Genomic DNA, 16,615 nt, shown 5'->3' with positions numbered 1-16,615 from the left:
TAGAATGAGGCTGCTTTGGTACTTTCTGTGTTTTAGATTGAAGGCTTCTTGGCCTTTGTTGCAGAGATGTGGTTATGACACAGGCTGGTTGCTTGATGTAGCATCATGAGCCATCATTGACCAATTAAAAATGGGATTGGCAGTGTGTTAAATGCCTGTGGATGGAGAGGTTTGGAGCCAAAGCAGAGAAAAGGCAGGGAAGGTGAAGCCAGACGTCTCTGCACCTGCACAGCCAAGCCACTATTGAGTCTGTGGCAGTGGCGTTGCTAGACATAAAGCTCTACTGGGGCACAGGTCCCCCCCCCAAAAAAAAAATCTGAATGCCTGCTTTGTGTATGAAATGTACTATACATACTGCCCTTAATTGACCCACTATTGCTGCCATTTCTGTTATGATGCTGAAATTGAAACAACTGGGCTTATCCTGCAATAACAACAATCCCCCGAAATGCAATAACAAACATATACGGAATGCACTTTATGATACAAGGAAAATATCTCCAAGAGGGAAAGCCTTTTCGGACATCTTTACCGACACCGACTGTCAGAGGACCTATTATTGCAGTCAACGTTTTGTATTACGAACAAGATTAAAGAAGTACATATCAAAAGTATATATATATATACTGTATATATATATATAGTATATATCCAACAAATTTATATTTCAATACATTTTCAGACATTGACAACAAATGCAGCTTTTGTTATGGTGAACCAGAATCTGAAAGACTCTGTGGGTTGAATCAACATCCATCCAACCACATCTCTTATTCTCTTTCATTCTCCGCAGCGTCTGCGTCTGAGGACGTTTTATCTCTGACCCCGGGGGGCCCTGCGGAGAGCGGGGCGGGCCTGTACCCCACCACCCAAGACACGGGCAGGAGGCCCCCCATTGTCACCACTGCCCCGCCTGTCAATTTTCCCAACCACCACCCACTCTACAGAAATCCCCCCCAGCGCCCTCACGGTCAGCCAAACTACTTTGAAGACAGTGGGTTATCCAGCTCTCAGCCCAGCTTCCCCCCCCTGTCGTATCCCCTGGATCACGGTGAGAAAAGAGCTTCAGATGAGAGTGCTGGAAGCTCCAACATGCAGACAACCCTTGTAAAGTGTGCATCTGCAGCCACTTCTCACTCCAACACCCCTTCTCCAGTGACCAGTATGGGTTTAAAAGATCCAGAAGATGCTGCCGGCGTCCCCTCTTCTGCTGCTGCTGCTGCCAGGGAAGGAGATGTAGAGAGGCCTGGTCAGCCTGGGCTGGAGCACAACGGAGAGGAGACCACCACCACCACCATCACCACCACCACCACCACCACGCACAGTCCAGGTAAATACACCGCATACATAAGGATCACATTCCTTAGGATGATTGGAAAACAACAATAGGGGAAGATGTTCCCTATTTAATAAAGTGCTGTTGTGTATATGCAGTATGGGTGTGCTTGTGGCTTGGGAAGTTAGCCGGGCGTGGTCATGAAATCAGTATGAAATATGGGGAAATGAAGAGATTTTAATTGTAGTATGAAGAATGTCTTTATTAAGTTCACAGTTCATCATTGTCATTCTACAACACAGGGTTGCACAACGATACGGTAGTTATAGTCCCTTAATGCTACACAAGAGAAAGATTTCGTCAGTTGTATGTGAAGTCGGTGAGAAAGAAAGGAAAGAAATAAATTTGCCTTTTTCTTGTGTGACAAAATATTTTGTGCGACAAAAAAACAATATTTGAGTGAACTTGTTCACAGCTAATCTTAATGTCGTGAAGTCCTGTTGTACAGGGTGGTATTTCAGAAAGCAGGTTTAGTGAAAACTCTGAGTTTGTTAAGAGATGAGTTTCCCTGAGATGAGGGAAACTCTGGGTTTTCTGTTTCAGAAAGAGAGGTACTTCACCTCAGAGTCAGTTACTATGGTAACTGAGCCTGTGAACCTAACCAGAGGCCTGTACTACGAAGCAAGATCAACATGACCCGGATTTCTTTCAGTAATCCGGCTTCACCTAACCTAACAACCGCGGTCCCGCATAGCCTGTACTACGACGCTGGTTATCAACTAGTTCAGTCAACTCAGGGTTTCCCAATCCAGCGGCGCGCGCGTTCACATAAAAGAGGCGAGGTTCGCGCACCACGACCAATCGCAAACATCTACCAGAGCATCATATTTTAAACAAGAAGAGCAAACTATAATTCTACATAAATATGAAGAACACAGACACGGTTTTACAGGCATAACGCAATACAGTCGCTGCTTCCTAAAACAGGAAGGAAAGCTGGCAAAAAAAAATAGCCGACGCTGTAGATGTTTAAATCACAACGCTTATTAATATCACTTCCTCATCAGTCAGGACCAAGATCTGACCATAATTATACTTGTGCTTTCCATAAAGTGTCGTTGCTTTAGCCTATAATTTCTGCTTTCCATAAAGTGTCGTTGCTTTAGCCTATAATTTCAGTGTCAACCCTGGCAGTGGGAAGCGATCGTGAGAGCAAATAAAAAATATAAAAACATAATTCAAACCGATGTGCACATTGGCGACACACGGCTCAAGAAGCCGATATTTAATTCCCTCCCATTAAAATATATATTTCATACAAATACCAATCAGGGAATGTTAACGGGTTGTCGATCTCTAAATGTTTTAACTTTTATGAGCGTCTCTCTCTCTCTCTCTCTCTCTCTCTCTCTCTCTCTCTCTCTCTCTCTCTCTCTCTGCACCGAGCTCCGCCTGATCTTCTATAAGAACGGTGACGCCGTTATCAATCGAGTATTGATTGGTCAGTAGGCGGTGCTTTAACACCGGTTGATCTCTGATCTCCAACTTAACCTGCTCCCGACCAGGTTAGGTGTTCAGCATGAGTTACCATGGCGATTGAACCCGATAACAAGTGATCCACCGTCGTAGTACAGAAAATCCTGGGTTGAGCCTTAAGTTAGCTCGTTAACGCCAAATCCTGCTTCGTAGTACAGGCCTCAGGTCGGGAGCAGTTTTTCTTCAAGAAACCTCGAGTTTCTCCTCCCTCTGACACAGCGCTCTCTCATTTCCTCATTCATTCATTCAGTCTGGATCAGGCGCATTTTAGCGCAGTTTGTTATCTGCATGAATAAAAAAAAATTATGTTGGTTTATACCATGTTAGGCAGACTATAAAACGTTTTATTTTTCAAAACATGGCATTTCCTTTTGTCTACGATCCCATTGATGAAGAAGCTGCTTTACTTCACAGAGAGTTAAACATACGTCGGGAGATGATATTGAAGCCCCGACATTTTAATTTTGAGATAACTTCCTATTTGAGCGGTATCGTTTTTCTTCCCAGTCGATCAGTTATGTAGCCTACATAACCTTATCCGTCCTCATATCACTCACGTCACCCATCTATGCTTTTACATCCCAGCAGATTATTTGTGTCGCATTAAGTTTTTTTACAAACGGCATTTGTCTTTACAACATTTGTGATGCGGAGCATAAAGCCACTGTGGTAAAGCACCGTCAGAAGAGTGTGACTCGATCGCAAACGTGTTTTAAATGTTTTTAAAAGGAGTTCCACAGTATTGCAGGTGAATGATGTAAACCCTTTGAAATAAAAATGTATGGATTATAATTCTGTTAATGGTGGTGCTGAGAATGGGATTAGTAGGACTAGGACTTTTTCGTCCGCAGTGTTGCACCTAAATGAAATAGATTATAGGTTCTATACCATTTCACCAGTAATATTAGGCTATACTTATGATTAAATATGATATACACTATATTGGAATATACGCATTTACTCTAGCAGCAATTTTCTCCCACACAAATTCTCTCTCTTTTGCAGCAGCCGCTGTGTTTGTTTTTTTTAAAACTCACTGTTTGTGCGCATGAGTATTTTCGCCGACCCGTTTGTTTGTGGTTGTTACCATGGTGAATCGTAGAATCATGGCTCCATTTATTCTGCCTTTTTATAGTGGTGGTGCACATGCATGAACCTACTCTGAGTTGATTGAACCAACTCATATCAGCTGTTCTGAAACTGAAAACTCAACGAAAAACCAGAGTTTCCCATCTCAGGGTAAATCAACTCAGACATCAGGGTTAGACTCAGAGTTTGTTAACCCTTCTACCTGAAATAGGGCCTTGGTGTCTTAATGTTGTGATCTTATTGGTGGTACTATTGTTTTGGCGTTTTAATCTTGTTAAATTGTATTGTTGTTGTAGTGTTGTCGTTCTTGTTGTCAGAGTGGTGTTTTTGTGTTGTAGTTTTTGTTGTTGTTATTGTTGTTGTGGGCAAGTTTTAATAACGCGCTGCTGTGGGCATGCTGCCGCAGACATGTTGCCCCGGGTCCATGCTCCGTGTATTTTGTCCGTAGTTTTCCACCTTTGATGAAGAGCAGCTTACAGTCACTTATTCTCTCTCTCTCTTTGTCTCATCCAGAGACCAGAGTCCCAAACGGGGCTCCGTGTCCATCAGACGCTCTGAATCAGATACCACCATAAATCTACAGGAGAATAAACATTTCAAATTAAATTAATTAACTAATCCTAATCCTATTGTGCATTTAGTCTGTATCAGGTGCATTTTAGCGCAGTTTGTTAACTGCATGAATACAAAAACAGTGTTGTTTTATTAACCATGTTAGGCAGACTATAAAACATTTTTTTCTCAAAACATGGAATTTCCTTTTGTTGACGATCCCATTGATGAAGATGATGTATTACTTCACAGGGAGTTAAACATACGTCGGGAGATGATATTGAGGCCCCGACTATAGATACATTTTCATTTCCAGATAACTACATATTTGAGCGGTATCGTTTTTCTTCCCAGTCTATCAGTTATGTAGCCTACATAATCTTATCCGTCCTCATATCACTAACGTCACCCATCGTGGACATTCTCTACATCCCAGCAGATTATTTGTGTCGCATTACGTTTTTTTGCAAACGGCAGTTTTCTTTACGACATGAAACGTGTTTTAAACATTTTTGTAGTGTTCCCTGGACACAAACCAGTAAGAGCCATTCAAAAGGAGTTCCACAGTATTGCAGGTGAATGATGTAAACCCTTTGAAATAAAAAATAATGTATTATAATTCTGTTAATGGTGGTGCTGCAGCCTCAGATTAGGATTAGTAGGCCTAGTACTTTTTCGCCCGCAGGATTGCACCTAAATGAAATAGATTATAGATTCAATACCATTTCACCAGTAATGTTATACTGATTAAATTATTAAATATGAAATTAATACACTATATTGGAACTTACGCATTTACTCTAGCAGCAATTTTCTCCCACGCAAATTCTCTCTCTTTTGCAGCAGCCGCTGTGTTGCTTTTTTAACGAAATATATGTTCAAACTCGCTGTTTGTGCGCGTGAGTATTTCCGCCGACCAGTTTGTTTGTGGTTGTTACCATGGTGAATCGTAGTATCATGGCTCCATTCATGCTGCCTTTTTATAGTGGTGGTGCACTTAATTCTGAATGAACCTATTCTGAGTTTATTTGAACCAACTCAAATCGACTGTTCTGGAACCGAAAACTACTACTAAATCAACTCAGAGATCAGGGTTAGACTCATATTTTGTTAAACCTCCTTCCTGAAACGGGCCCCAGATCTGTGTGCCTGGTGACGGCCCGGACAGCAGGACTATACACAATGCCCACTGTAACACAGGGTGAATGACAGCACTGTAGTGCAGTAATAATGCAAGAGTGGACACTCAGGGCCGAGGGGACACAGAGTGATGTTCTTCTTCATAAGGAAGCACTTCAGCAAAAGTTTACTTTTTAGCTCAGAGAGAGATGGAGGGATGGAGGTGGTGGAGCAGAAACCCCCGAAGGCCACTAGGAAATATTCTGTCCTCCACCGTCCCATCACAGGGCTGAGCTGCTTAGAAAGCCAGCTGGAGAGGCAGAAAATCTTCAGACAATGTCAGATAGAGTGAACACTGCAACTCCTCACTCCCTAACTATAAGCGTTATCAAAGAGGAGAGTTTTAAGTTTACTCTTAAATGTGGTGACAGTGTCTGCCCCCTGAACCCAGACTGGAAGCTTGTTCCACAGGAGAGGAGCCTGTTAGCTAAAGGCTCTGGTTCCCATTCTACTTTTAGAGACTCTAGGAACTCTGCATTCTGGGAGTGCAGTGCTCTAGTGGGACAATAAGGTACTATGAGCTCTTCAAGATATGATGGTGCTTGACCATTTAGAGCTTTGCAGGTCAGGAGAAAGATTTTAAATTCAATCCTGGATTTTACAGGAAGCCAATGCAGAGAAGCTAATACAGGAGAAATATGATCTCTTTTCTTAGTTCTTGTCAGAACACACGCTGCAGCATTCTGGATCAGCTGGAGAGTCTTAAGGGATTTACTTCAGCAACCTGATAGTAAGGAATTATAATTGTCCAGACTGGAAGTAAAACATGCATGGACTAGTTTTTCAGCATCATTTTGAGACAGGATGTGCCTACTTTTGGCAATGTTACGCAGGTGAAAAAAGGCTGTTCTTGAGGTTTGTTTTAAGTGGGTGTTAAAGTATATATCCTGATCAAAAATAACTCCTAAATTTCTGACAGTAATGCTGGAGGCCAATGCAATGCTATCCAGAGTAGCTATATCTTTAGATAATGAGTTTCAGAGGTGTTTAGTGCCCAGAACAATAACTTTGGTTTTGTTAAACATCAGAACATTGTAGGTCATCCAGGATTTTATGTCTTTAATGCATGCTTGAAGTCCACATTAAAGTTAATTGAGTGTTTCCTAATAATATTGCCTAGAGGAAGCATATATAAGGTGAATAGAATTGGTCCAAGTACTGAGCCTTGTGGAACGCCATGGCTAACTTTAGCATGCCTGGAGGATTCCTCTTAAACATTAACAAATTGAGATGCATAGATGATACATAGGACTTAAACCAGCTTAGTGTGATTCCTTTAATGCCAACTAAATGTTCCAGGCTCTGTAACAGGATGGTATGGGCAATGGTGTTGAATGCAGCACTAGGATCTAGTAAGACAAGTATGGAGACAAGTCCATGGTCTGAAGCAGTTAGAAGGTCGTTAGTAATTTTCACCAGTGCCGTTTCTGTGCTATGATGTATTCTAAATCCTGACTGAAAATCCTCAAATAAACTAATTCTATGTAAAAAGTCACATAACTGATTAGCAACTACCTTCTTAAGGATATTGGAGAGAAAGGGAAGATTAGATATAGGTCTATAGTAGTGATAGCCAAGTGAAGCCTCGTGAAGATTCAAGAAGCATTTACTTTATTGTCTGAGACCTCTAGATGGCGCTTTCTGTTCAACAATGGGTTGAAATCCCACTGAATTGCCATTCCTTGAGCCTTTTTCTTTAAACAAAGATCGCTATCTAGTGGCCTCAGAAAATAAATAAAATGGTTCACGAAGCTTTATGAAGCTTCATTTGGCCATCACTAGTCTGTAGTTGGCTAAGACCATAGGGTGGGTTTTTTCAGAAGAGGTTTTATCACAGTTACTTTAAATGACTGCGGTACATAACCTGTTAAAGACATATTGATCATATCTAGTAATTCACACAATGTATACAGATACATATCACATGTTAAACGGTAACTTCCGTTTTTTTTCCTATGTTTTTGTGTGTAAACTAATGACTAATGGGAACAATGATCTCTGACTGCATGTGTGATCGCTGCAGTCAGCAGCGTTGAAACAAGTTACAATCTAAGTTAAAAGGGCAATTGTCCAGCTTGTATTTACCTTCACAAAAGTGCTTCTTTTGCCACTAACAGGCTCAGATTAATTAAGTGTCTGACAACATTATGGAAAGGATTTCTAAGAATGGCGACCTTTCTGTTAAACATAAGAATCCACCAGACTCCATGTAAATAAACAGTAATTTTAGCATTGTAAAATACGCTTCATTCAAAGTCGACAAAATAAACCTATGAAAAGCCGTTTTGGGTCGTCTTTCCACTTTTCCAACCATCACAACTATAGTTTTGGTTGAAATAAACACATAGTTTACCAATTTACATGTGAAAATATGTTGGCTCTATACATGCTAAAAGTATTGTTTTTTTTAGGATGGAGTCTGGTGGGTTTAGCGCTAGCGACCCTAGAGCTGTTTCTGATTAAACAGAAAGGTCTCTAAGAGATTTTAAAAAGGCCGATCTCTGTAGAGATCCTTTCCATAATGTTTTAAGGCACTTAATAACATTTAATAACAATAATAATAATATAATAATCTTTTAATTGCAAAAAACATTTGCCCCATAGGGTTACAAGGCAGCCTGGTTTGGTGGCTGCCGGTTACTGTGTTCACACTTAATACTGGACCAATTTCCAAGATTGTTGTTCCTATCAGTCACTTACACACAAAAACACAGAAAAATGGGGTCCAGGTTCAAAAAACACGAAATTGCCCTTTGATACCAAGTGTATTTGATGGGCCAAAAGTCCAAATCCCTAATAGTGGTAACACACCCAACAATATAGAAATATTTGCTATTAATGACGTACTGACATTTCTGTTGTTCTTAGAGTCATATTGAAAGAGACCAGACCATAATTAGGCTCAGCTACTTTGTGTGAAAAGTTAACATTTTGGACTGAGTGTAGCCCAACAAGGCATTATACCTTACTGTAACAACAAAATAGAATTTTGTCCGTGCACTCCAAAATGACACACATGATCATTACAACAACTAAAATGATCTGGTTAAACTTAGGGAAAGATCATGGTTTAAAGACGTTAACAGCTAAGAGTTTTTGGACCATTTGGGATGGGCCATTTCTGGAGGGGTTTAAAATATTTGTGAATATGGAATATGAACGTGTGTGTGTGTGTGTGTGTTAGGGCTGCTCGATTATGGAAAAGATAATAATCAGGATTATTTTCGTCAATATTGAAATCACAATTATTTAACACGATTACTCATTACCATTTGGATATAATGGATAGTGTCCAGGGTATGATCTGTTAGTGTCCTTTATCTCACAGAAAGAGTCTTTGGATCAGAACTAAATCAGTTTTACTACTGTGAGTCGGTTCAGCTTTACAGATATCACACATAACGTTACACAGCTAATGAACAGTTCCACAGACATAACACAATGTGCATCTCACATCACATGTTCACTCACTATGACCACTACTACTGTCATTACTAAACATTGTGCCAAAATATCAATAATGTTGCCGTCAGTGGGCTTATTTGCTAGCTGACCTTAGGAAAAAGGACAAATCCAGCACATAGACGGTACCTTAGAGTAACGTTACGTGAAACAGGTGATTTAACGTCCCTGCTCATTCAGAACACAAGACAAACTAAGAGTGTTCTTGCAAAACAGAATATGGCAAAATAATCGTTTTTTCTCGATTATACTATTTTTGGTGATCGTTGGGAGCCAAAATCGAAATTGAAATCGAAATTCAATTAATTGCACAGCCCTAGTGTCTGTATGTGTGTCCATCAGAATCATTTCCATGCTGCTGTGCTGTTTGTCCCTGCAGTTCCCTGCCAGCTGAACCTAACTGGGCCAGAAGGATACATAGAGGCTCCACCACAGTCCAGCTCTGCTCTTCACTCCACCATGGACTGCAGCTACACCATCACTGTCTATATGGGCTATGGAGTAGAGGTCCAGGTAAGAGCAACATCCATCCATTCAGCATATGATGCCCTCTTGATATTCCCCAGCAAGCCTGATGTCATGGAAAATCTCAACCATAGCACTTATTTTGGCTGAAAAGCCAGCTACATACGCAGGTGTGATATCATTTTTGAAATTCATGCTATCAGTGCTAAAAACAAGATATGTATGATATTCAAGGAAAACTTGTGGTTTTCATAAGGGAGGCCTCAAGCCAAGTCAAGTCTAATCTAGCATTGCCAGACCTTCCTTCACAGCGCAGTGGGTTGTTTGCATTTCTTAAAACCAATCCCAATTGTCTTGGGCGGCGCTAAGCTCTGGATGCAGCGACAGAGGCTCTGCCAAATAGTCTCAGGAAGGAATTTGTTTTGGTGGAACATTTGTACCCTGCAAAAGAAAATACCATATACAATATCAAATTAAGTTAATTATTCACACAATACAGAAACGTGAGCTATTTAAATTAACTGGATACATGATTAAACCTCATTGGTGTGACAGAGAGACTGAGTGGACTGGTTATGGCAGGACAGAGAGTCTGAGTGGACTGGTTATATTGGACAGAGAGACTGAGTGGACTGGCTATAGTGGGACATAGAGACTGAGTGGACTGGTTATAGTGGGACAGAGAGACTGAGTGGACTGGTTATAGTGGGACAGAGAGACTGAGTGGACTGGTTATAGTGGGACAGAGAGACTGAGTGGACTGATTATAGTGGGACAGAGAGACTGAGTGGACTGGTTATAGTGGGACAGAGAGACTGAGTGGACTGGTTATGCAAGTTGTGTAAAAACTGTGCTGTAATATGTGTATTTGTGGCTGCATCTGCTTTGGACCTTATATTGTTTATACTGTATATCTCTGTGCTGTCTATTTGGTGGATGATGTTTTTTCTGCTTTTACATCTATAGGAATTGTCAGGCTATTTCATTTATGTGGCTTAATAAAGCTTGTTGACCCTGCCGCGGTGTCAATTGCTCTTTTAATTTATTGTTGGGTCACTTTTGTTTAATCGAGTTTTGTCCTGTTTTCTGGTTGTATAATTGATAACCAGTTGTGTGCACGGGCTGCCTGCCATCTATAGAAAAGGAATATATCGTTGGTTTGGACATTAAGGGCTCTGTAGTCTGATGTGTATATGTTGACACATTAATGGACTTTATTTTGTAGCCTAAATGTGTTATTCAATTTAATGGGTCTATCATATAACATCATCATCATAATATAAAATGTTTTATTACCCTCCCTCCACCCCTTTCGTTTCCTTTAAAACACAGTAAGGTTTACTCAGAGTACATTTTTACAAACTTTCATATATATACAGTATATATATATATATATATACACATATATGGCATTGGCCTACTGCCAGATAGATTAGCATTTCCATTTTTCACCAACAATAGTTCTCCAGCTGTCTCTGTGTGAGAGAGTGTGATTTCCATGACTGACAATACTAACTCTGGTTTAAATATATTTCCTTCCTAGCAGGGTGACATGCTGACACCATAATCAGCATGTGTGTGTTTGACTTATGCAAGGCTTAGTTTTTATTTATACAGACACTGTATTGTCCATGTGCATGTAATGGCTCTGGACCCATTTCGACATTGTCCATTTGTGTTCAAATCAATGTCCTTGTTTAAACTGTTAAAACACTGAGCATGGTGTTGTCCTAATGTCAGATGGATGGTTTCAATAAGCATTTAAATTTTTCATCAACAATAGTTCTCCAGCCGTCTCTGGGCCAGCAATGCAGAGATATACAGCTTACATAGCAGCTGCTCTGACAGAAGAGCAATTAACTGTTTATTTGAAAAATACAGTTCCATTATGCTCCTCTCCCTTCTACCATATGCTTGCATTTTATAAGAGGATTTCACCAGAAATACGTCATAGATATCCTGAAACATTAAACATGCTTTCATAGTCCAACCAATTCGGAAATACCAGCTTATGTTTTCTCAATTGTGTGACAAGATAAAAAAGGCTTTGAATTTTTGAGGTCAATAGGGACATTTACCTCATGTTTAGATTGTTTTTTTGTCAGAAGATCACATTTCATGAAGCTATATGTCAATCAGTTCCTAATACCCTTATGAATTCACATTGTACATAAATTGAAGGGCTCATCTTTGACACTGGCTATTGTGTCCCAAGACAAAACTCATCTGTTTGTCTTTTGCATGAGATCAGAGACAGTTTTTGACTCTATGGATTTTGAAAGGTTTGGATGTTCAGCACTGTAGCATCAGAGCCAGTAGAATGCTAGCAAGAGCAATGAAGTCCAGATGATAAGGAATGACGTTGTGCATAAATGCACATTCAGTTTAGTTCACATTCACATTCAGTCTGGGTATATTTTTTAGCTGAGCATCAATAAGAATCAGAATGGAGTTTATTGTCACAGTAGTTACCCTACGTGGAATTTGCCTTGGTGATTGGTGCATGCATACACAAACAAACATATTAAAGGTGCAATATGTAATATTGTATGTAATACTGGCAGCAAGCGGTTAAAATAGTTACTGCACTACCAATTCAAAATACTGGAGAGTCGTTTCCCCCGCCCCCTCCTGCCCAGACTCGAAGTTCATGGGGGTTGCCAGGCTGAGACCGCAGCATTCACAACAATGTTGCTAGAAGCTTTTCTCACATAGCCAGACATTACTCCACAGCACAGCAGAGCATAGATATACAGTACAGGCTAAAAGTTTGGACACACCTTCTCATTCAATGCGTTTCCTTTTTATTTTCATGACTATTCACATTGTAGATTCTCACAGAAGGCATCAAAACTATGAATGAACACATATGGAATTATGTACTTAACAAAAAAGTGTGAAATAACTGAAAACATGTCTTATATTTTAGATTCTTCAAAGTAGCCATCCTTTGCTTTTTTCTTAATAAGGGAATAAATTCCACTAATTAACCCTGACAAAGCACACCTGTGAAGGTAAAACCATTTCAGGTGACTACCTCATGAAGCTCATTGAGAGAACACCAAGGGTTTGCAGAGTTATCAAAAAAAGCAAAGGGTGGCTACTTTGAAGAATCTAAAATATAAGACAGGTTTTCAGTTATTTCACACTTTTTTTTCGAAAACAGAATAAATGCAGGAATAAAAGAATAGAATTCACAAAACAGTGCAGTGCAAAGAATTCAACAAAGGCAGTATCTAAAAGAAAGGTCTTCAGCCTTGATTTAAAAGAGCTGAGCGTAGGTGCCTATCTACAGTTTACCGGAAGTTTGTTCAAGATATGTGGAGTGTAGAAACTGAACGCTGCTTCACCCTTTTTTGTTCTGAAGATAAAGGCGTGGACAAGTCCTGTTGACACATAAGTCCTTTTACCCTTGATATATTTTTAAGGTGGTAAAAGGCTGACTTTGTTATTGTCTTAATGTGGCTGTTAAAATTCAGGTCAGAGTCCATAATCACACCAAGATTTCTGGCTTTGTCTGTTGTTTTTAATATTATTGTTTGAAGCTGTGAGCTGGTTCTTAATCGTTCCTCTTTTGCTTCAAAAATGATCACCTCAGTTTTTTCTTCATTCAATTTAAGAAAGTTGTGGCACATCCAATCATTAGTTTGTTCAATGCACCTAGCCAGTTTTTGTATTGGACTGTAGTCTCCAGGTGACAGCGTTATGTAGATTTGTGTGTCATCAGCATAACTATGATAACTCAGAGATGTTCACAAGTCATTTTTTGCAAGTCCAGTTTCAAGTCTTTGAGCTCGAGTCCAAGTCAAGTCTCAAGTCTTTGAGGGGCAGGGTCAAGTCAAGTCCAAGTCAAGTCTCAAGTCTTTGAGCTCAAGTCCAAGTCAAGTCTCAAGTCTTTTGCCACAAGTCCAAGTCAAGTCTCAAGTCTCTGGCCATCTGATCTGTCCCTAACACTATATTGTTAAATCTTATGAATTCAAAGCATGTCCTGTAGCTACCCTCCATACAGTACAGTATGGATAACTTTATGGGGTCTACTTAACATATCTAGCCCTCGGACCTGGTGAAATATTAACCTCTCTGTCACATCATATAGATACAACTATAAAGATACAATGTGCCTGTACCCAACACTTTGCGATGGTTACCTTGTTACCTGTGATGATATATGCTAAATGTAACGTCTCTTTCATTAAAAAAAATGTCTAATGTCGAAATGGAAATCAAGAGAAAAGTGGCAGTGCCACACCAGTTACAGGACAACATGCATCTCAGTGTCAGTCCAAATTACACACAATAAGCAGTTTGAACTCACTGATGTAATGCCATTTATATATATATATATATATATATATATATATATATATATATATATATATATATATATATTTATTTATTTTTTATTATAAGAGTTAGTACGCTCAGTGAAACTGAGTCCAGCGCGAGGGAGACCCGACTCAGAGGAGGAGAGGTTAGTGAGGCCAGCGTCTCCACGGCAGGTGACGGATCCGCTGCGCCACGCATGGATGTAATAATGAAATAGTAAATACAGTAACATAAATATGTGCAGAATTAAGACAGTCAAGACAGTGTTTGGTGGACCGGCTACACCTCGTTCACTTAATAGCCTACAAATCATCCACGGGATCAATTACGCATCACATGAGTTTGCCCACCCGACACAGCGTTGTTCCTGGGGAGATGGATCCGTGCGTCCCGCCTCCTGTGCGGCATGGATTTCTGAGCCTCAGCGACTACTAACTATAAGATACTATTTGCCTGTTCCCAGCATTAGCACAGCACTTTGCGATGGTTAGCTCGTTACCTGTGACGATATATGCTAAATGTAACGTCTCTATCACATTAGCGTGTGAGTGACTGACCTTTTTAGGTGCGTTTTAAGATGCCTGATGAAGTCCGACGTTGTTGATCCGGCATCTTGGTGCCACACACTTTGCATGCAGCTGTTGGCTTACTGCCGCTGTTTACAAAGTTATTGAAAGCAAAACTAATGGCAAAAGGCACAACTCCGGGAGGACTTGGTGTCGCCATCGGCAATGCATTTTTTGATATGTGAGTGTGCGCACATAGGCGGATGCGTTACGTTGCACATTATGGCAAAGGGCAGGGGACATACAGCTCGTCATACGTTTCCCCGTATATGCGCCAATGAAAGAAAATAGAAATACATGAATACATTTATATTTAAAAAGCAATAATTGCATGAAAACAGGTTGTTGACGAGTCTCGATGCTCGAGTCCGAGTCAAGTCTGAAGTCTTTTGGGTCGAGTCGCAAGTCAAGTCTGAAGTCTTTTGGGTCGAGTCAGAGTCAAGTCTGAAGTCAGCTGTTTGTGCAACTTAAGTGCGACTCGAGTCCGAGTCTCAGACTCTCGAGTCCCCCATCTCTGGGATAACTATGTTTTTTCTTTTTTCATTATCTGGGCCAGTGAAAGCATATAGACATTAAAAAGAAGAGGCACCAGGAACTCCACACGTCATCTTTGTGCTCAGAAGCATAATTACCTATGGACACAAAGTAGTTCCTATTCTTTAAATAGGATTGGATCCACTTTAGTACAGAGCCAGAGAGGCCAAACCAGTTTTCCAATCGATCCAAAAGTATGTTGTGGTCAACCGTATCGAATGCAGAACTCAGATCGAGTAATACTAGGACTGTAGTTTTGCCACCATCTGTGTTCAAGTGGATGTCATTAAAAACTTTAACAAGAGCTGTCTCTGTGCTGTGGTGTGGTCGAAATCCCGATTGGAAGGCATCAAAATTATTGTTTAGGGATAGAAAAAGATTGAGTTGTTGAAAAACTGCTTTTTCAATGATTTTGCTTAAAAGTGAGTGTTAGTGAGAGTGTTATCGGCCTATAGTTGTCCATTAGTGATGTATCTAGATTACTCTTTTTTAAGATTGGCTTGATGACTGCAGTTTTCAGGGCCTGTGGGAAGATACCTGAAAAAAGAGACGTGTTTACAATCTGTAGAAGATCAGAAGCCAAACAATTTAAAACATTTTTTAAGAAGCCCGTCGGTAGAATATTGAGGCAACAGGAGGTTTTCAGATGTTGTATAATGTCCTCTAGGTTTTTAAAGATAATCATTTGAAATTGTGTCATATTGGGAATTGTTTTGTCTGCCTTTGTTTGAACACTTTTTTGCACAGAGATAGAACTGTTAAAAAAAACACACAAGAATGATCAGAGAGAGCAACATCATTCACCATAACCTTGGAAATGTTCAGACCTTTCAAGATAATTAAGTCCAGGATGTAACCCTTATTGTGTGTAGGCTCTGTTATATGTTGAGTCAGCCCATAATTACCAAAGATACAGCACAGCTCTTTTGTCCTTCTATCCTGGGGGTTGTCGACATGAATGTTGAAATCTCCAGCAACAATTACACTGTCAAAGTCAACACAGATCATAGACATCAGTTCAGCAAAGTCATCAAAAAAGGCAGCACAATACTTACGTGGCCTGTAGATAATTAGAAATATAGCTCTAGCGGAGGACATTAGCTGAAGAGCCACATATTCAAAGGAAGCAAAATTTACAACAGATATTTGTGTACATATGAATAAGTCTTTGAACAAAATAGCAACTCCACCTCATAAAACCAAAGCCAGGGGGAGCTGACTTGATTGGAACAGTAGCACTGTTATTCTGGTCTAACCAGGTTTCAGTTAAAAAAATAAAATCAAGATTGTGTTTAGTAAAAAATGATTTTCCTGCTAATGATCTGACATTTAGAGCTATTGTGTTAAGGGAAATATCTGCCACATTTTTTGGGACAGGCTGTAGCTGACAGGGAATGGATTCCAAATTAACTATGTTTGCAGTTGAGTGCTTCTTACTTCTTTGCCGACTCACCACTTTGTGTGGTCTTTTACTGGAATTATGTAGCTGTTCTGTGGACTAGTAGAGTTATTGGACATGTCATTGTGTCCACAATGGACAACGGTATGTTTAATGGACGTTGGGAATGAGAGTATCAGGTCCACAATCTTAGCCAGTTATATCTGCAACCTGGCGCAAGCCAGAGCAGTC

General features: G+C 40.1%; 1 protein-coding gene across 3 annotated transcripts in view; it reads left to right on the top strand.

Moving 5' to 3' along the window:
* Positions 1-16,615, top strand: part of sez6b (seizure related 6 homolog b) — a 327,905-nt gene that overhangs the window by 100,501 nt on the left and 210,789 nt on the right. For all 3 annotated transcript variants that reach the window (XM_039778005.1, XM_039777999.1, XM_039777990.1), the window contains exons 2-3: positions 794-1,330; positions 9,474-9,607. In XM_039778005.1, coding sequence (XP_039633939.1) covers positions 794-1,330; positions 9,474-9,607 — 671 coding nt within the window. The remainder of the gene's footprint in view (positions 1-793; positions 1,331-9,473; positions 9,608-16,615) is intronic.

This window comes from Perca fluviatilis, chromosome 2 (genome assembly GCF_010015445.1).
Source record: "Perca fluviatilis chromosome 2, GENO_Pfluv_1.0, whole genome shotgun sequence".
Taxonomy (NCBI): Eukaryota; Metazoa; Chordata; class Actinopteri; order Perciformes; family Percidae; genus Perca; species Perca fluviatilis.
Note: the sequence above shows the minus strand (reverse complement) of the source record. Positions and strands in the feature narration are given on the sequence as shown.